The following is a 22,096-nucleotide window of genomic DNA, read 5'->3' on the forward strand; positions in this document are numbered from 1 at the left end:
AGCATTGGTCCTATAGAAAGGAGTCTGGGGAATTAATAAGGGAAAATGAAGCAGCAGGTGAATTGATTTTGCACCGGTCTTCACCATAGAGGATACAAGTAACATCCCAGAAGTAGCTGTAAATCAGGAAATGGAAGGGAGGGAAGAACTCAAGAAAATTACAATCACCAGGGAAGTGGTATTGAGCAAATTGTTAGAGCTACAAGCTTTCAAGGCCCTGGGTCCTGATGGACTTGATCCCAGGGTCTTAAAAGAAGTGGCTAGGGAGATAGGTGACGCATTAGTTTTAATTTTCCAAAATTTCCCAGATTCAGGGAAGGTCCCATTAGATTGGAAAATAGTGAATGTAACTCCTTTATTCAAAAAGGGAGGGAAACAGAAAGCAGGAAACTGCAGGCCAGTTAGCTTAACACCTGTCTTGGGGAAAATGTTAGAAACTATAGTTAAGGACATTATAGCAGGTCATTTGGAAAAATTCAAGGTAATCACGCAGAGTCAACATAGTTTTGTGAAAGGGAAATCGTGTTTAACCAGTTTATTGGAGTCCTTTGAAGAAGTAACACGTGCTATGGATAAAGGAACCAGTGGATGTACAGAACTTAGAACGTAGATTTCCAGAAGGCATTGATAAGGTGCCACACTAAAGGTTATTGTGGAAAATAAAAGCTCATGGTGTAAGGGGTAACATATTGGCATGGATAGAAGATTGGCTAGCTAACAGGAAACTGAGAGTAGGCATAAATGAGTCACTTTCTGGTTGGCAAGATGTAATGCTTGGTGTGCCACAGGGATCAGTGCTGGAGCCTCAACATTTTACAATTTATATAACTGACTTAGATGAAGGGACTGAAGGTATGCAAAAATTGCTGATGACACAAAGATAAGTCGGAAAGTAAGTTGTGAAGAGGACATAAGGAGGCTACAAAGGCATATAGATAGGTTAAGTGAGTAAGTGAGTGGGCAAAGATCTGGCAAATGGAGTATAATGTGGGAAAATGTGAAATTGTCCATTTTGGCAGGAAGAATAGAAAAGACGCATTTATCTAAATGGTGAGAGATTGCAGAGCTCTGAGATGCAGAGGGATTTGGGTGTCCAAGTACATGAAAACCAAAGGTTAGTATGCAAGTACAGCAAGTAATTAGAAAAGCTAATAGAATGTTATTAAAAACAAAAAAGCTAAAAGCTACTATGGATGCTGGAAATCCAAAACAAAAACAGAATTACCTGGAAAAACTCAGCAGGTCTGGCAGCATCGGTGGAGAAGAAATCAGTTAACATTTCGAGTCCTCATGACCCTTCGGCAGAACTGAGTATAGAATGTTATTGTTTATTGCGAGGACAATTGAATACAAAAGTTGGGAGGTTATGCTTCAGTTATACAGGCATTGGTGAAACCACATTTGGAGTATCAACAACCCTCTAATTTGGTTCATTAGCAAACTCCTTTTGAAAACCCATATTCAAAATACACCTTTATACTGTTATTTCTCAAATTATTTGTTAGATAGTTTGAATTTAACAAAGCAGACAGCAAAATATGTAGTTGCTGGAAATCTGGCGGTAGAGTTTCTGCTTTGTGCGCTATCGGCAAGTATTGCAGCAGTGTTTTTCTCACCCCTTCCCACCACAAGTTTCCATTCAAATAAATTTGCATTTCACCAAGTGTAATATTGGCATTGTACAAGTGCAATTGGGAAGCATTTTAAAAGGTAATTTTGGTTTAAAAACTTTAAAATGTATTCCTTGACATAAAAGTTACTTGGAAAAGATTGATTAATATGATTGAAAATGGGTTGAACACAAATAAATCAGCATTTCAATCCATCACCTGTGAGTACCCTGATTTTAAATTACTGGACTTTAAAGACACACGTGCAGGGTTTTGCTTTAGTTAAATTGGGGTATAATACTCAGTTCTTTGATAAATTTAAATTTTTTTTGAGGGAACACTCAGGTTGGGCAGCACCTGTGAAGCCTTTTATAAACATTATTCCAGGTGAGTAATTATTCATCCAACTGCAGTTACTTGGTTGCTCCCCTTCTCCTATTTTGAAAGGAGGTGTTGCATTGTCAGTCCTTCAGTTCTCTGAGATAACTTCCATATCCAGGGACGTTTGAAAGATTGCCGGAGAGTCTCTGCTGTTTCATCTCTGATTTCCTTCAACATTCTAGGAATACTTGCCATAAGAACCGGCTACTTTGTAGCAATGCAGTTTAATTGTTCCACTCTCTCTTTGTATCCTTTTGTTCAAACTGCCACATTCTCCTGTGAAAACTAAAGCAAAGCATTCTTTTAGCAGCCCCATCATTCTTTACTTTCTAGGATTTCCTTTTTCACCTGGATTGGCGGCCCTATTTTTTCTTTAACTTTTCTGATACTTTTAAAATTTATAAAATGCTTTTTCTAATTTCTCTTAATAGCCTTCCTTTTTATACATTGCTATCTTTCTTAATTATCTTTGGCTTCCCTCTCAATTTTCAATATGCCACTTAATGCTGTTAGCCCTAGATTTGTTATTAGCTTTTTTTAAGTCTCACCTTAATTTGAAAATCTCTGCATATTCAAGGAGCTCTAACTTCTGCTTAACACCCTTCACTTCTTGTGATAATATATCTTTGTTATGTAATTCAGTTTGATCCAAAAATGGACAAGGGGAATGCAATGCACGGCCAACCCTTACCCGTTGCTTCTAGTGCAGGCAGCAAACAAACTTTGTCCCAGTTTAACCATGATGGTGGGGGAAGCTTTTAGAAATGATTATTTTGGACAGAATTAACAGTCACTTGGGCAAATGCTAATTATTTAAGGAAATACGACACTGATTTCTTAAGGGAAAATTGTGTTTGTCTAACTTGCTTGAGCTTTTTGATCAGGTAACAGAGAGGGTTGATGAGGGTGATGCTTTTGGTGTGGTGTATACGGACTTCCAAAAGGCATTTGATGAAGTGCCACGTAACAGGCTTCATGAGTATGGAATAAAAGGGACAGTAACAGCATGTATACGAAATTGGCTGAGTGACAGGAAACAGAAAGTAATAGTGAACAATTGTTTTTTGGACTGGAGGAAGGTTTATAGTGGCTTTTCCCTGTGGTCAGTACTAGAACCCCTGATGTATATTAATAACCCAGACTTGGGGGGCTTGTCCACCACGTACTGGGAAAAAAATGCACAAGAAAGAACTACCTTGGGAGTGATCTCAAGTAGTGGCGTTACGTCCTTCGAACAACAAAGAATACTGGCAGCTAAGGACAAAAGGCAAGCTAGAAAGACTGGGCAGCCCCAACATAATCAAGCAATTCATCCTTGCTAACCTTGTGGAAAGCCATGCTGGTCTGCAGTCGGGCTCTGCAACAATATTAGAACACATAACAGATCAATCTGCAGACACAATAAATAGCCATCTTCGATAACAAAAGGAAACCTACAATGCTGAGACTTGGGTGTACAGGGCACAATTTCAAAATTTGCAGATGACACAAAACTTGGAAGTATAGTGATCTTTGAGGAGGATAATGATAGACTTCAAAAAGACATTGGCAGGCCCGTGGAATAGGCAAACAGTGACAGATGAAATTTAATGCGGCGGGGTATGATGTGATTTTTTGGTATAGAGAAAGAAGAGAGGCAATCTAAAACAAAGGTTGCAATTCTAAATTGGGTTCAGGAGCTGAAGGACTTGGGGTTATAAGTGCACAAATCATTGATGGTGGCAAGGCAGGTTGAAAGCACAGTTAATAAAGCAGATGGGATCCAGAGCTTTATGAATAGGGGCAGAGTACAAAAGCAAGGAAGTTATGATAAATTTGTATAAAACACTAGTTTAGCCTCAACTGGCATTTGTGTCCAGTTCTGGGCACCACACTTTTGAGTAAGGGTGTAAAAGCATTGGAAAGAGTGCAGAAAAGATTCACAAGAATGGTTCCAGGGATGAGGGACTTCAGTTATGTAGATAGATTGGAGAAGTTGGGATTGTACTCTTTGAATAAGAGAAGGTTGATAGGAGAATTAATATAGGTGTTCAAAATCATGAGGGGTCTCGACAGAATATGGAGAAACTGTGCCCATTGGTGAAAGGATCGAGGACTGGAGGACACCAGTTTAAGGCGATTAGCAAAAGCGATATGAGGAAATTTTTTCTGCCCAGCAAGTGGTTAGTATTTGGAATGCACCGCCTGAGAATGTGGTGGAGGCAGATTCAATTGTGGCTTTCAAAAGAGAATTGGATAATATGAAGAAAAATAATTTCCAGGGTTATAGGGTAAAGGCAGGAAAATGGGACTAGGTGAGTTGCTCTTGTATGCAGCTGGCACAGACATGACAGGCTGAATGGCTGCCTTCTGTGCTGAGCCATTCCATGATTCTAAAGTCCTTCACATGCTACACCACTCCCTGTAAACTTGAACAACTTTAAACATCTCTGTTTAAACTTTGGAAACTACCAAACATTTCTACAGTTGCAGCAAGAGCCAGTAGAAATCAATCAGCAACTAACCTGAAAGTAGTCAATTGTCATTTTAGTGCTTGTGGGGAATGTCCTCCCTGTTGCTGAACATGTGTTCAGCTATGCGAAGTTAAAACTGGGCATTTGCTGCAGCATTGAGCTCCAAATTAGCAGTACTGGTGTCAAATCAACATTACACACTGATGATAGGATCTGTCTACTCTGCATACCTCCAGCAGACAATTACTGTGTGTGCTGATGCCCTCAACAAAATGCTGTCTAGCGCAGCCAGCACCAGAAATGCATGCACGTGCTGCAGACAACATTTTGGAAGAAATACGGCATTTATAGCACTGAGAAAATAGGTGCTACGCATGTGATTTTTGTGGCTGTAGATAGTAAACAGTTCCTGATTGAACATTTTTCATTGCTTGTTTATGGTCTTATCGAATAGTTTTTTAATCCTTTATCTGGCCTAGTTATTTTTTAATATTGTTGAAGCTAGTTTTTTCCAATCGAACCCCTTTATCTTTTGTGTTCTATCCTCAATTTTTATATTGAATTTAATTATTCTATGGTTACTGTTTCCTGATATTTCCTTGCCCACTCCATTTATTCAAATTAGATCCAGTACTGTCTTCCCTGTTGAATTAAAAAACTAAATTATCTGTAAACAGCTCTGAACATATTGTAGAAGCTCTTCCTCCAACTCCATTTACGTTCTTGCTATCCCAACTTGTCTTTGGATAATTAAAGTAACCCATTCTTATGATCCTGTTTTTATATTTTTCTCTAATTTGATACATTTCTTCCCCAGTCTTTTTCAACTTTTTGGTTGTAAATAACATACTTCCAGTAGTAACAGTTGCTGCCTTATTTTTGAACACTAACTTTTAGAGAAATTGTGCTTAACAAATTTATTAGAGGATGTAACTAGCAGAATAGATAAAGGGGAAAGAGTGCATGTAGTATATTTGGATTTCCAAACCACATTCAGTAAGGTGCCATATATAAAGTTGTTATGCAAGATAAGAGCTCATGGAGTTGGGGATAATATATTAGCATGGATAAAGGATTAGTTAACAAACGAAGCAGAGAGTTAGAATAAATGGCATTTTTGAGTTGACAGGCTGTTACTAGTAGCGTGCCAAAAAAATCAGTGCTGGGGCTTCAATTATTTACAATCTAATATAGTGACATGGATGAAGGGGCCGAGAGTAATATTCCCAAGTTTGCAGACAATACAAAGCTAGGTGGGGGACAGTAAACTGTGAGGAGTACATGAAGAGGCTGCAGAGAGATATAGACAGGTTAAATGAGTGGACAAAAAGATAGTAGGTTGAATATAATGTGGGGAAATGGGAGGTTACTCACTTTGGTGGGAAGAATAGAGAAGAGAATTTTTTTAAACCTTAAAAAACTTTTAAATGTTGATGTTCAAAGAGATTTAGGTGTCCTTGTATAAGAAAGACTGGAAGTTAGCTGCAGGGACTGCATACAATTAGGAAAGCAAATGACATGTTGGGCTTTATTGCAAGGGGGTTGGTGTACAAGAGTAAGGAAGTCTTACTACGATTGCTGAGATCACAGCTGAAATGCTGTGTATGGTTTTTGTTTTCATATCTAAGGAAGGATGTACTTGCCTTGGAGGCTGTGCAGTGAAGGTTCGCTCGATTTGATTCTTGGCATGAGAGAGTTTTCTATGATGAGAGGTTGAGTAGAATGAGCCTACACTTTCTTGAGTTTAGAAGAATGAGGTGATCTCATTGAAGCATATAAAATTCTGTGTGGGCTTGACTGAGTAGGTGCTAACAGGCCATTTCCCTGTCTGAAGTGTCTAGACCTTATGGGATCAGAATAAGAGGTTGATCATTTAAGATTGAGATGAGATATTTTTTCACTTGCAGATTGAGAGTCTTTGTAATTTGCCATCCCAAAGGGCTGTGGATGCCCAGTTGTTGAGTCTATTCAAGGTTGAGATAGATATTTGGACTCTAGAGCAATCAAGGAATATGGGGGATCAGTCAGGAAAATAAAGTTGAAGTCAAAGATCAGTCATGATGATGTTGGATGACTGAGCAGGCTTGAGGTGTCGTATGGCCTAGTCCTGTTCCTATTTCTTCTGTTCTTATAAATAGATTCAGCTTTTGCATCATTCTCTCACTGTATCCCGGAGTATTGTGATGAATATTTGATTAATACTGTTGCTACTTCTCTCTGAATATTTTGTTATCTTGGCATTGTAAAAGTGCAATCACTACTTTGTACCTCGTGTTTCTCTGCACTAAATTGTAAGAAGTCAAAAGTTGAAGATAAGGAGTAGAAATATACAATTCATGGTATATCTTTAGAAGTTGAAGAGTAAAGGTTTAAGAATTTAGAAACACCAAGTCTTTAAAAGTTAAATAACCTTAATTAAATGGTTAAATAAAGCTGTGGTGTAAAGGCATAAAGGATTCTAGGTACTAAGGGCAGAGCACAGAGCAAACCCATAAAAAATCATTGGTTCGGCTACAGATAGAATTTGGGTGCCCTACATTCAAAAGGAATTCAAAATTGTCTAGCTTCATCATCATTGAGGATGTTTGTGGAGTCTCCTACTCCTGTTATTTACTTAATTGCTCACCACCATTCACAACTGGATGTGATAACTGCAGAGTTATGACTTATGGGGACAGTAGCTTTTGGATTACTGTGGAATTAACTGATTGTGTAAAATATCAAAATGTAGGATTTTTGAGAAGTATTGTGCTTCTTTGTTAATTTACTTTTGCACTTTGGCTGCCTATTTAAACTGCCGAAATCTATGATAATTTATAATTTGAATTATTTGTTTTTATTTTCACAGACATCAGAGAGCAGTTCTTGGCATGCGAAATACACTGTTCTAACCTATCTTCAAACAATGGTGTTCTACAATCTGTTTGTTTTTTTGGACAATGAACAGGCAGTCCAAGATATAAGATGGCTAGTTATAAAACTCTTGGAAGATGAGCAGTTGGAGGTAAGAGTAATCATTACAGAGGAAAGTAGTGGTAAATTTTAGTCTAAACTACAAACAGTGTATTAATTCTTGCATTCACCCCAGTTGTAAAACATATTATGTTGTGAATTTTTTTGTGCAGAAACCATGCTTCACATGTCAGCTTGGTCTAATTGGTAGCACTCATCTATGAATCAGGAGATTCAAGCCTAGCTCCAGAACTGAGCACACAAATTTAGGTTGACACTCCAGAGCAGTAGTGACGGAATGATGCATTGTTGAGATGTGGCCCTTCAAGTGAGAAGTAATTTCTGCTCATCGAGTACTGTATATCAGAATGGCAGTTTGATAATTTAGCCAATAAGGAATCGAGAAGGGTGGTGGTGAGGTGAAGCTGGATGATGTTAGCGTACATGTGAAAGCTATCGCTCTACTTTAGGGTGATATCACCAAGGGGCAACATGTAGATGAGCACAAAGGAAGGGGCCAAGGATAGATCCCTGGGGGACACCAGAGACAATGGTGCAGGAATGGGAAGAGAAGCCATTGCAAGTGACAGCAAAACTAGAGTTAATGGGAATTGGGGGGGAAACTCTCCACTGGCTGGGGTCATACCGAGCACAAAGGAAGATGGTTGTGGTTGTTGGAGGTCAGTCAACTCAGTCCAGGGGCATCACTGCAGCAGTCCCTTAGACTAGTGTCTTAGGCCCAACCATCTCCAACTGCTTCATCAAGGACCTACCTTCCCTCCATCAAAAGATCAGACGTGGAGATGTTCGCAAATGATGGCACAATGTTCAGCACCATTCACGATGACTCAGGTATTGAAGTAATCTGTGTCCGTATGTAGCGAGACCTGAACAACCTTCAGGCTTGAGCTGATAAGTGGCAAGTTACATTTCATGCCACACAAGTGCCAGGCTATGACCATCTCCAACAAGAGAGAATCCATCCATCTCCCCTTCATACTCAATGGGGCATTACCATCACTGAATCCTGCACTATCAACATCCTGGGGGTTACCAGTGACCAGAAACTGAACTGGACCAACCATATAAATACTGTGAATACAAGTACAGGTCAGAATCTAGGAATTCTGCAGTGAGTAACTCATCTCCTGACCCCAAAGCTTGTCCATCATCTAAAAGGCACAAGTCAGGAGTGTAATGGAATACTCTCCACTTGCCTGGATGAGTGCAGCTCCAACAACACTCAAGGAGCTCGACACCATGCAGGAAAAAGCAGCCCACTTGATTAGCACCCCAACCACTATCTTAAACATTCATTCCCTCCACCACCGACACAGTGGCAGCAGTGTGTACCATCTACAAGATGCACTGCAGCGACTCACCAAGGCTTCTTCAACAGCCCTTTCCAAACCCACGACCTCTACTACCTAGAAGGACAAGGGCAGCAGGTGCATGGGAACAACACCACCTGCAAGTTCCCTTCCAAGCCACACTCCATCCTGTCTTGGACCTATATTGCCGTTCCTTCACAGTTGCTAGGTCAAAATCCTGGAACTCCCTAACAGCACTGTAGATGTACCTACACCACATGGACAGCAGTGGTTCAAGAAAACGACTCATCACCACCTTCTCAAGGGCAATTAGGGATGGGCAATAAATGCTGGCCTAGCCAGCGACGCCTACGTTCCATGAAAGAATTTTTTTTAAACTCTGGCTACGGTTAGATAGGTAAGAATGGAACCAGGTGAGAGTAGTCCGACCAGCTGGATGATGGTGGAGAGGTGTTCAAGGAATATGGTATGGTCAACTATGTCAAAGGCTGCAGATAGGTAGAGAAAATTAAGGAGGGGTGCTTACCTTTGTCACAGTTGCATAAAATGCCATTGTGACATTGATAAGAGCCATTTCAGTGGGAGCAGAAGTCTGACTGGAAGGACTTAAACATGGAGTTCTGGGAAAGTTGTGCACAGATTTTGGAGGCATCAATACATTCAAAGACTTAGGAGATGGGTCAGTGGTTTACAAAAATGTTTGGGTCAGTAGTTTTTTTGAGGAGAGGGGTGATGATGGCAAATTTAAAGGAGAAAGGGACCTGAAGAGAGAGAACTGTTAATGATATCAGCTAACATGGGGACCCTGAGGGGAAGTTGGGCGCCAGCAGGTTAGTTGGAATAAGGTTGAGGGAGCAGGAGAGAGCAAGAGGCAAGATAAATGAGAAACTAGAGAAAAATGAGAGTTAATGTCTAGGGCTGTGGGAGGGTGGGGGAGTGGGGGTGGGTGTGGGGGCGGGGGATGTGATTTAGAGGAAGTTGGGGGCGGGGGACTAGTGAGAGGGGGGGATGTGGCAGAGGCAGCTAATCACATGGTCTCGATCTTAGTGACAAGGATGCTTATGAGCTCCTCCCACTTATTGTTGAGTGTGAGAGTGGGGGAGACAGGGAGAGGGGTTTAAGAGGAGCTTTTTGCTGTAGAGAAAAGAAGCTGGGATTATCTTTGCATTGCAAGATGATCATGGCATATTGAGCAGTTTTAGCAGACATGAGCAGAACCTGATGATGCTTTATGTGCTCTCGCCAGATCTGGCAGTGGATGGCAAAACCAGTTATGAGCCATATCCTTTTAAGTCTGCATCCCTTGGACTTAAGGAAGAGATGAGAGCCATCCAAGTGGAACAGGCAGGGTGAGAGAAAGTAATGGTTTTATTGGGGACTAGGACATCAAAGATGGAGGTGAGGGTGCAGTTGAGCTAATCACTAGCTGCAGAAGTGTTGTGAATTTTTTTACCTGTTCATAGAATGTGAGTGTCACTGGCTAGGCCAGCATTTATTGCCCATTCTGAATTGCCCTTGAGAAGGTGATGCTGAGCTGCGAATCGCTGCAGTCCATCTAGTGTAGGTACACCCATAGTGTTGTTAGGAAGGGAGTTTCGGGATTCTGACCTGGTGACCATGAAGGGATGGCAAAATAGTTCCAGGTTTGGATGGTGTGTGGGTTGGAGGGGAACTTGCAGATGGTGGTGTTCCCATGCATCTGCTGCCCTTGTCATTCTAGATGGTGGAGGTCACGGGTTTGGAAGGTGCTGTCAAAGGAAAGGTGGAAGGAAAGATGGAGGGCCAAAGGCTAGGTAGTTGGGATTTTTAAAGTGCAGTTGTAAGTGAATTGGGGAATAGATTTTTTTGTTACCAGGTCTGGATACAGAAGAAAGTAGGGATGTGGGTGGAAAGTGATGCAAGCAAATGATCTTACCTATGTTTGATATGATTGGACAAGCAAGACCAAGTGAGATGGCAAGCTTAAGGGGTGGCTGTGAATATGGGTTGGGGAGTTTACATGAGGGAAAGATTTGGGGAGGATACACAGAATCACAGAATTGTTACGGTGCAGAAGGAGGCCATTCAGCCCATTGTGTCTGTACTGGCTCTCCAAATGAGCATTCTGACTCAGCCATTTTCCTGCCTTTTCCCCATAACTCTGCACATTGTTTCTATTTAAATAATCATCTAATGGCTTCTTGAATTCCTCAACTGAACCTGCCTCCACCACACTTCCAGCCAGTGCATTCCAGACCCGAACCACTCGCTGTGTGAAAAAGTTTTTTCTCGCATTGCATTTGCTTCTTTTGTAAATCACTAAATCTGTGCTCTCTCGTTCTCGATCCTTTTACGAGCAGGAACTGTTTCTCTCTGTCTACTCTGTCCAGTCCCTTCATGATCTTGAACACCTCTATCAAGTCTCCTCTTAGCCTTCTCCTCTCCAAGGAAAACAGTCTCAATTTCTCCAATATATCTTCATAACTGAAGTTTTTCATCCCTGGAACTATTTTTGAAAACCTATTCTGCACTCTGTCCAATGTGTTCACATCCTTCCTAAAGTGTGGGACCCAGAACTGTACACAATACTCCAGCTGAGCTCTAACTAGTATCCTATACAAGTTCAGCATAACCTCCTTGCTCTTGTCCATATCAATAAAGCCTAGGATACTGTATGCTTTTTTTATCTGCTCTCTCCACCTGTCATGCCACCTTTAATGACTTATGCACATATACACCCAGGTCCCTCTGTTCCTGCACACCCTTTAGAGTTGTACCCCTTATTTTATATTCTCTCTCTATATTCTTCCCACCAAAATGAATCACCTCACACTTCTCTGCATTGAACTTCACCTGCCAACTATCTACCTAGCACAACTTGTCTGTGTCCTTTTGAAATTCTACACTGTCCTCCTCACAGTTTACAATGCTTCCAAGTTTTGTATCATCCACAAACTTTGAAACTGTCCCCTGAACACCAAGATGTAGATCATTAACATATATATCAGGAAAAGCAAGGATCCCAATACCGACCCCTGGGGAACTCCATTACAAACCTTCCTTCAGCCCGAAAAATATCCATTAACCATTACTCGCTGTTTCCGTTTACTCAGCCAATTTTGTATCCACATTGCTACTGTCCGTTTTATTCCATGAGTCATAACTTTTCTCAAGTCTGTTGTGTGGCACTGTATCGAATGCCTTTTGGAAGCCTATGTACACCACATCAACAGCATGACCCTCATCAAACCTGCATGTTACCTGTTCAAAACACTCCAGTAAGTTAGTTAAACATGATTTTCCCTTAAGAAATCCATGCTGGCTCTTCTTAATCAACCCACATTTTTCCATGTGACTATTAATTCCATCCGAAATATTTGTTTCTAGAAGCAGAAGCTTCCCCAGAACCGAAGTTAAGCACTCTGGTCTGTAATTGCTGGGCTTATCCTTACAATCTTTTTTGAACAAGGGTATAATGTTTGCAATTCTCCAGCCACCTGGCACCTCGCCTGAGTCTAGGGAATACTGAAAGATTATGGCCAGTGCCCCTGCAATTTCCACTCTTGCTTCCTTCAATATCCTTTGATGTATCTGATCCAGTCCCGGTGCCTTGTCAACTTTAAGTACCGACGGCTTATCTAATACCAACTCCTTACTAATTTTGAACCCTTCTAGTGACAGAGTTTCCTCCTCTTTCACCATGGCTTGGGGAGTATCTGCTTCCTTGGTAAAGACAGATGCAAAGTATTCATTTAACACCTCAGCCATGCCCCCTGCCCCCATGTGTAAATCCCCTTTTTGGTCCCTAATCGACCCTACTCCTCCTTTTACTATCCTTTTACTATTTTTGTGCTTATAGAAGATTTTGGGATTCCCCTTTATGTTAGCTGCCAGTCTTTTCTCATGATCCCTCTTCGCTTCTCTTTCTTGCTTCTTCACCTCTTCCCTGAACCTTCTGTATTCAGTTTGGTTCTCAATTGTATTTTCTGTCTGACTCCTGTCATAAGCACACTTTTTCTTCATCTTAATTTCTATCTCCTATTTCATCCAGGGAGCTCTGAATTTGTTTGCCCTACCTTTCTCTTTTGGGGGAATATACCTTGACTGTGCCCGAACCATTTATTTTTTGAAGGTAGCCCATTATTCAGCTACAGTTTTCCCCACCAACCTTTGGTTCCAGTCTATCCAGCCCAGCTCCATTCTTGCCTTATTGAAGTCAGCTCTCCCCCAGTTAGTTATTCTTACTCTGGATTACCCACTGTCCTTTCCTACCATCATCCTAAACCTTATGATACAATGACCACTGTCTCCTAAATGTTCCCCCACTGACACTTGATCTACTTCACCCACCTCATTTCCAAGAACCAGGTCTAGCAGTGCCTCCTTTCTTGTTGGACTGGGCACAGTATGTGAAAATTCTCCTGCACACACTCTAGGAACACTTGCCCCTCTCTACCCTTTACACTACCACTACCCCAGTCTATATTCGGGTGATTAAAGTCTTCCATTATAACTACTCTATAATGTTTGCACCTCTCTGTAGTTGCCCTGCAGATTTGTTCCTCTACACCCTTCTCACTACACACACTGGTGGCCTATAGACTACAAGCAATGAATTGGACCTTTTTGTTCCTTGGCTCTAGCCAAATTAATTCTGTCCTTGAACCCCCTGGGACATCCTCTTTCTCCAGCCCTGCAATGTTCTCCATAACCAATACAGCCACCCCTCCTCCTTTTCTTCCTGCCCTATCTTTCCTGAACACCTTGTACCCAGGAATATTTAACACCCAGTTCTGCCCTTCTTTGAGCCAGATCTCTGTTATTGCCACAACATCATAATTCCACATGGCAATCTGTGCCTGTAACTCACCAATTTTATTTACTATACTCCTTGTATTCACATACAAGCAGTATAACCCTGATTTAGACTTCATTACTTTCTCCCTTACTCCAACTCCACCTATTCACTTACTTTTCTCTATTCTGGTATTAATTGCCTTCCCAGTATTTTGTGGCCCCCTCCACAGCACTAGCAAAATGCTCCGCAAGGAACTTCATCCTGGCTCTGTTCAGGTGCAAACTGTCCGCCTTGTTCAGGCGCTATCTCCCTGAGAGCCAGTCTCAGTGTCCCAGGAATCTAAAGCCCTCCCTCCTGCACCATCTTTCCAGCCATGCATTCGTCTGCCTTATCCTCTTATATCTGTACTCACATGTGGCATTGGGAGTAATCTGGAGATTACTATTTTTGAGTTCCTGCTTGATAATTTTCTACCTAGCTTCCTAAATTCTGTCTCCAGGACCACATCCCCCTTCCTACCTAAGACATTGGTACCAATGTGGACCACGACCTCTGACTGTTGACCCTCCGCCAGAAGAATATTTTGGAGCCACTCGGTGACATCCTTGACCCTGGCACCAGGGATGCAACATTACATCCTGGAGTCATGTGTACAGCCGCAGAAACACCTGTCTGTTCCCCTAACTAATGAATCCCCTATCACTATTGCTCTTCCTTTCTTCTTCCTCTCCTCGTGTTCAGCTGAACTGCTTGTGGTGCCACAAACTTGGCTCTCACTGCACTCCTTTGAGGAACCAACATTCTCACCAGTATCCAAAATGGAAAACTGATTAGCGAGCGGGACCCCAGGGGACGCCTGCACTACCTGCCTGGTTCTCTTAGACTGCCTGGAAACCCAGAGCTCAAGTCTCTGCAGCTGGCAGCATTTCCTCACATGTGGTCGTCTAGGTCACCAGTCGTGTCCACGACTTCCCACATATTACAAGACATGCACTCCACACGACCGAGCTGCCCTGCCATGTCTTAACTTTACTTCCCTTACGATAACTTTATTTTTCTTTGGTTTACTTATGTTACTTTATGTTACTGACCCTGACTTCCCCTTATTCCTACGTTTCTTACTCAAATCCAAGTAGCTACTTCTATAAAAATAATACGCTTTTCTAATTTGCAGCTACTTAAAGATACTTCCTAACAGCAGTTTGTTACCAACCAGTGAACTTACTGTTTTCCTGTGATGTCACTGTTCGATTTTTTTTTTCAAACTCAGCTCCAAAGATAAGGTTTACACCCAGGTCTGTTTCTGCTCAGCTGCTCCTGTTCCCAACTTAGAATAGTTACTATGTATACCACACCTCTTTCCCTTGTGCACCGAATTCTCACATGAGCCTAATTCACTACTCACTTGGTCTTCGTCTTGTTCTGGCATAGTTGCCTGTCTCCTCATGTTCCCCTTACTGACCGAAGGCAGAGGAGGGAGAGAGAGCATGATGAGTTGAGATGGAGATTGAAGTCACCAAGGATGAGGTATGCAGAGGCTGAGGAAGGAAAACGAGATACCTTCACTGATGAGAAAATTTTTATCAAACTTGGAAGGGCAGTAGAGAATGATGATGATTTTGAAAGGGACGTGAGAAGGGTGGAACTTGGTGAGTTGCTCAAAGGAGGACAAAGTGCTAGAGGAGTTGTGGGATTTGGTGATAAGTGCTACACGTCCACTGCGACAGTCTTGATGGGACAAGTGGTAGAAGGTATAGCCAAATGGGGAAAGATGTCATCACCCCTCTGCCAGGTTTCCATCAAAGCCATGATATCAATGCCAGTTATTCACAATAAGCTCATGGATGGCAAAGGCCTTGTTCACAAGTGAATGGACATTCTAGAGAGAGATGTGTAGAGGGGCACTGAGAGCAGAGTCCATAGGATCAGCAGTGGGAAGGTTGAGTTGTACAGGAAGGAGATTGACAAGGCTCGTCCCCAACGGGCACACTGGGCCAGAAGGCCGACCAAAAAATGGGATGGGGCAATTGGGGTTGCTGCATGTAATGAGCCAGTGCTGAGTGCCTCAATGAGCCCTGTAGGGAGTAGGCAAGAGAAGCACAGAGGCAAGCTGTTGGCTTATTTAAAAGGGAGTGAAGCCTGGGACAGCGGCAAGAGAACAGGAGTTCGAGGAATACTGAAGTGTTGGGCTATGTAATAAATGAAGTATTTCAGTCTCAAAATGACAACCTACATTATTCAAAAGCAAGAGGCTGGAAATCCAGAGCAGGGATAATTAATTGGGGGAAAGCCAACTTCGATGGAATGAGAATGCATCTGCGCTGAGTGAGTTGGAATCAGATGTTGGCAGAAAAGACGGTGGCTGAACAATGGGCCACCTTCAAAGAAACAGCATTGCAGGCAATGTCAAGGTATATTCCCTTGAAGGGGAAAGATAGGACAAATAAACCCTGAGCACTCTGGATGATGAGAGAGATAGAGGTGCAGATGAAAAGAAAGAAGTGCCCATATGACGGATGTCAAGTAGAAAATACAATGAAAAATCAGGCTGAATACGGAAGGACCAGGGGGGAAGTGAAAATCTTAATAAAAGCCAAGGAGAGAGCATAAAAAGAGACTGGCAGCTAACATAAAAGGGAATCCCAAGGTTTTCTATAAGTATATACATAATAAAAGGGTGCTAAAAGATAGTGTAGAGGTGATTAGGGATAAAAAGGGGAATTGCACGTGCAGGCAGGAGAAGCAGCGGATGTATTAAACAAGTATTTTGCATCTGTCTTTACAAAGGAAGAACGTGCTACCCAGGCTGAGGTGAGAGAGCAGGAAACTGGTACACTTAGAAGAATTTACAACTGAGAAGGAGGAGGTGTTATAAAGGCTATCTTTACTTAAAATTGATAAGGTACCAAGACCAGATGAGATGCATCCAAGGGTACTGAGCAAAGTGAGTGTGGAAATGGAAGAGGCACTAGTGATAATCTTCCAGCCTTCCTTAGACAGAGGGGTGGTGCTGGAGGACTGGAGAAGTGCGAATGTTTTTGCTCAAAAGGGGGTACAAAGATAAAGCTGGCAACTACAAACCAATCAGCTTGACTTCAGTGATGGAGAAGCTTCCGGAAACTATAGTTCGGGACAAAATTAATAGTCACTTAGACAAGTGCAAGATAATTAAGGAAAGCCAGCCTGGATTCATTAAGGGAAAATCATATTTAACTAACTTTTTGGAGCTTTTTGAAGAGGCAACAGAGAAGGTTGATGAGGGCCACACAACAGACTTGTGAGCAAAATTCTAGCTCATGGAATAAAAGGAAAAGTAGGCACTTGGATAAGAAATTGGCTGAGCGACAGGAAGCAGAGAGTAGTGATAAATGGTTGTTTTTTTCAGACTGGAGAAAGGTTTACAGTGGAGTTCCCCAGGGGTCAGTGTTGGGACCCTTGCCCTTCCTGATATATATTAATGACCTAGACTGTGATGTTCAGGGCATGATTTCAAAATTTGCAGATTATACAAATATTGAAAACGTTGTCAACTGTGATGAGGATAGTCTTGAACTTCAAAATGACACATGTTGGTGGATTGGGCTGACACATGACAGATGAGGTTCAATGCAAAGAAGTGTGAGGTGATTCATTTTGGCAGGAAGAATATGGAAATACAGTATAAGTTAAAGGGAGAGCCTCTAAAGAGGTGCAGGAACGGAGGGACCTTGATGTATATGTACATAAGTCATTGAAGATGGCAAGGCATGTTGAGAAGTCAGTTAGTAACTTATAGTATCTTAGGCTTTATTAATAGGGGCATTGAGGTAAGGAGGTCATGTTGAATTTGTATAAGACACTAGTTAGGCCTCATCTGGAGTACTGTGTCCAGTTCTGGGTGCCATACCTGAGGAAGGATGTGAAGGCATTGGAGAGAGTACAGAGGAGATTCACAAGAATGATTCCAGGGGTAAAGAGCTGTAGCTATGAGGATAGATTGGGGAGGTTAGGACTGTTTTCCTTGGAGAAAAGAAGGTTGGGAGGAGACTTGATAGAGGTATTCAAGATCCTGAGCAGGGTATGGACAGGGTAAATAGTGAGAAACTGTTCTCACTCAGAGCATCAAGAACTAGAGGACACAGATTCACAATAATTGGCAAAAGGAGTAAAAATGATGTGAGGAAAATTTTTTTCACCCGAGTCTGGAACGAACCTCCCTAGCGGTTGGTGGAGGCAGGTTCGATTGAGGTGTTCAAAAAGGAATCGGATTGCTATCTGAAAAGAAAAATGTACAAGGTTACGGGGATAAGGCAAGAGAGTGGGACTCGGTAGAATGCTCTTTCAGAGAGCCAGTGCAGGCTCAATGGGCCAAATGGTCTCCTTCTGCACGGTAAAGATTCTGTGAAATCAGAAATACTCAGCAGGTCAGACACCATCTGTGGACAGAGAAACAGGGTTAACATTTCAGGTCGATGACCTTTCATCAGAGCTAAATTATTTAACCTTGTACACCTACATTGCCTAAATATCATTTCATGGTCCCTGTGCTCCCACAATCCTGGAAACTATTATGTAAAAGTATTTGATCATCTTTATCTGTACTTTAATCTTTAAAATCTTCAATCCCCCTTAATGAAATTTATCTAATCCTTCATTTGATTTACCTAGAGAGTAAATTATTTTATTGGGAATGTATTCCATAACTCTCTCAGAATTGGGGGTAGGGGGGAGGTTAATTTGTAGCCTTGTTAATTTTTGCCTTGTTGCCACAAAATTGACAATTTTGTTTCAAGAAAATTAACTTGGTTGCATGCCTCTCCATTTTAGCTCTTTCCTAATCTGTCTCCCTACTCCACTTCCACCAATCACCTCCCTTCAGTCAAAACCAGATTAGCAATTCAACTTTGTGTGTGTTTTGGAGTCTCTTTTACTTTTGTGAGCTCCACCCAGTGCATCAATGACATACTGGAGGTATGCTGTGTAAAATTAGAATGTATTGTAAATGGTCTTACCACTTAAGTATAGGACAGAAGCTTCCACTTGAAGAATAAAATGACAGATTGAAGCCTGAATTTTTGAGCAGCTGGACTGATATTATAGTACTCTATAGAGTTTATGTATCCTGTTTAGAAAATGTCAATTTAGTTTGGTTAATGATTATTATAGAACTTGGGGATGGTGGGGGTAGAAATGAACACCGTAAGATATAAATATTGCATGACAATAGCTTTTGACACTGGGCTGGTTGCAAATTGTTTTCATGGCTAAATGTAACTGCCAGTAGTCATTTATTTTGCAATGTAGTTAATTGATTTTAATGCAAGATGCAATGCTTTAAATTAAATGGGTCTCTGATCATTCTGCTGATTTCATAGTCAAGTATCATACTGGCCTGAGATTGCATTAGCACTTGATGTTTCATTTAATAGTACAGTCCTTAAAGAATTCAGCTGATTTTCAACAGGTTTGCCAGTTACTTATAACAATTTGTTTTCATTTTACATTTTGCATTTAAAAAAAGTCATTTCAATTTGAATATTAGCAACCCATGAATGAGATCATTGTACTGTAGTAACTCTGCACGACACTTGTAGCATCACTCTGTGCCTTACAGGGCATCAGACTGTTGTGTTCATGAATTTAAAATTGAATCTGCAAGATTGCATGCAAAGTGCAGTTGAAAATAGTTTACAGATTAAGCTAATGAATACTCAGTATAAACATTTGCAGTGTATTTTTCTTTTGAGACAATATTGCAGAGGCTCTCAGAAAGGTGCTAATTTTGAAATGACATGAAATATCATCTTTATCCTCTTAAACTCCAGGAAATTTCAGTCTACCTAAACTGATTATTTTAAGTTCTCAACACATTCAATGACCATGAAAGAACCCCAAATGTTGCAATAATAAAGCTACTCAGACATTAAGATTAATTTCACCCTGTAATAACTAAACATCCAAAACAATTGTAGAAATAAAAATATTTTAACACTTCACCCTGCCAACATCAGTGCCAAAAGTCCTCTTTGCCAGAACACAACTGAACAAAAGTGAATGCCAGTAAAGCATCCCTCCTTGTTTCTTTTCTAGTTATGAAAGCTTCTACACACTGAAAGCGTAATCAATGATGGTAGAAGCCCTGTGTAAGGGGGGAGCTCAACAGCTGTTTGGGATGGGGTGGGTTGTGGGGTGGGGGGAGGTCAGATCTGATGGAGCATTGCGGGTGCAGGGATGATGGACTATGGTTCTTGAACAGCTTCTTTGAGTTGCACTGTGAACTGCTTTCGAATTGTTCCCTAGCAGATGTCATAGTCAACACCAGCCAAATGATCATTTATCATCCATCCTGAAAGGTGAGGGTATTTTCTTACTTAAATACAGAAAGTTTACCATGTTATTTACAGCTGACTTCAATACATAATACTTGTATAATCATAGCTATATATGAATATGGTTTGTAATTAGGCTTATATTTAATGGTTTTGTTTCCCCACTTGCTCCCTCTACCCCACTGAGAGCTTTTCCAACTAACCTGCACTGAAGTATTTTTCCTGTGTGAATCCCTCTAATAAGGTTCCGACCCCATCAGCTTCAAAATAGCCCCAAATTATAAATGACATCACCTGTGATGGCACAATGTCCAGTTAGTATTTGCAAATGGGACTGTAGATGGCAATATAAAGGTGGCAGTCATATAAAACTGCTGTACATGTTGGACTGGCCTCATAAAATATTAATTCTAGGCTTTGTTGTAGTACTGTAGGAAAGGACATGAATGACGCAGAATGGTGTGTTGGACACATTGTGTGAACAGTGGGTATCAACTGATGAATATCTTTTTACTGCTCACAGGCAAGAGAAATGGCTGCTACCACCCTGAGTGGTCTGCTGCAGTGCAACTTCCTGACTATGGATTCCTCCATGCAGTGCCACTTTGAACAGCTCTGTAAGACCAGACTTCCAAAGAAGAGGAAAAGAGACCCAGGCACAGTGGTGGATACAATTCCTCCAGCAGGTAAAAAGAAGTATGTTTATATATCACTAAGATAAAAGCAAAATACTGAGGATGCTGGAAACCTGATATAAAGACAGAAAAAGCTGGAAAAACTCAGGTCTGGCAATATCTGTGGAGAGAGAAACAGAGTAAACGTTTCGAGTCCGTATGACTCTTCGGAGCTAAAGAGCAGTAGAAATGTGATGGATTTTATGCTGTTAAGAGGGGGATAAAGCAGGTGGAGCAAAATAGAAAGTCAGGGATAGGTGGGAGCTAAGTTGAAATTTGACAAAGATGTCATGGACACAGGACAAAGGGAATGTTCATGGTAGTGTTAAAGACTAAAGAAGGTGCTGATAGTAGCATAAAGGTAAGATAGCAGAATGTGCTAATAGCAGAACAAGAGTCAGCGCTCTGTGAAAGCAAAACATAAAAGCAAGTGACAGATGGCCTTGTTGGCGAGGGGGTGGGATGAGTGGATGTTGGGAAAAAGGATAAAAAATGAATTTTTAAAAATGAATGAATAAATAAAAATATTGGATTAAAAAATGGGTTGGGGTAAAAAATTGGATTAAAAAGGGGTCAAGATGGTGGAGGGAGTTCATGGCCTGAAGTTGTTGAACTCGATGTCAAGTCCAGAAGGCTGTAAAATGCCTAATTAGAAGATGAGGTACTGTTCCTCCAGTTTACCTTGGGCTTCACTGAAACATTGCAGCAGGCCAAGGATGGACATGTGGGCATGAGAGCAAGATGGTGTTGAAATGGCAAGCAACAGGAAGGTCTAGGTCATGCTTGCGGACTGAGCAACGATGTTCCGCAAAGTGGTCACCCAGTCTGCATTTAGTCTCCCCAATGTAGAGGAGACCGCATTGGGAGCAGTGAGTACAGTCGATCAAATTGAACAAGGTGCAAGTGAAGCGCTGCTTCACCTGAAAGGAGTGTTTGGGGCCTTGGACGGTGAGGGAGGAGGAGGTAAAGGGGCAGGTGTTGCACCATCTGCGATTGCATGGGAAGGGGGTGAGGAGTTGGGGGTAATGGAGGAGTGGAGCGGGGTGTCACGGAGGGAATGGTCCCTACGGAATGCTGACGGGTGGGGTAGGGATGAGGGGAGGACGTGTTTGGTGGTGACATCATGCTGGAGCTGGCGAAAATGACAGAGGATGATCCTTTGCATGCAGAGACTCGTGGTTTGAAAAGTGAGGACAAGGGGGACCCTATCATGGTTCAGGGAGGGAGGGGAAGGGGTGAGGTCAGAGGTGTGGGAGATGGGTCGGACACATTTGATAGCCCTGTCAACCACAGTGTGGGGGTGGAGAGGGGAGCCCATGGTTAAGGAGAAAGGAAGACGTGTCAGAAGCACCGTTTTGGAAGGTAGCATTATCGGAACAGATGTGATGGAGGAGGAGGAACTGGGAGAATGGGATGGAATCCTTAAAGGAAGCAGGATGTGAGGAGCTGTAGTTGAGGTAGCTGTGGGAGTCAGTGGGCTTGTAATGAATATTGTCAGACAATCTATCACCAGAAATGGAGACAGAGAGGTCAAGAAAGGGAAGGGAAGTGTCGGAGATGGACCATGTGAAGGACTCCATCCCATTCTCCCAGTTACTCCACCTCTATCG

At 41.8% G+C, this 22,096-nt stretch overlaps 1 protein-coding gene across 2 annotated transcripts in view; it reads left to right on the forward strand.

Annotated features, from left to right (window-relative positions):
- Positions 1-22,096, forward strand: part of LOC144689684 (proteasome activator complex subunit 4-like) — a 172,010-nt gene that overhangs the window by 134,391 nt on the left and 15,523 nt on the right. For both annotated transcript variants that reach the window (XM_078556977.1, XM_078556978.1), the window contains 2 exons: positions 7,293-7,448; positions 20,336-20,498. In XM_078556977.1, coding sequence (XP_078413103.1) covers positions 7,293-7,448; positions 20,336-20,498 — 319 coding nt within the window. The remainder of the gene's footprint in view (positions 1-7,292; positions 7,449-20,335; positions 20,499-22,096) is intronic.

Source organism: Cetorhinus maximus, chromosome 14, assembly GCF_964194155.1.
Source record: "Cetorhinus maximus chromosome 14, sCetMax3.hap1.1, whole genome shotgun sequence".
Taxonomy (NCBI): Eukaryota; Metazoa; Chordata; class Chondrichthyes; order Lamniformes; family Cetorhinidae; genus Cetorhinus; species Cetorhinus maximus.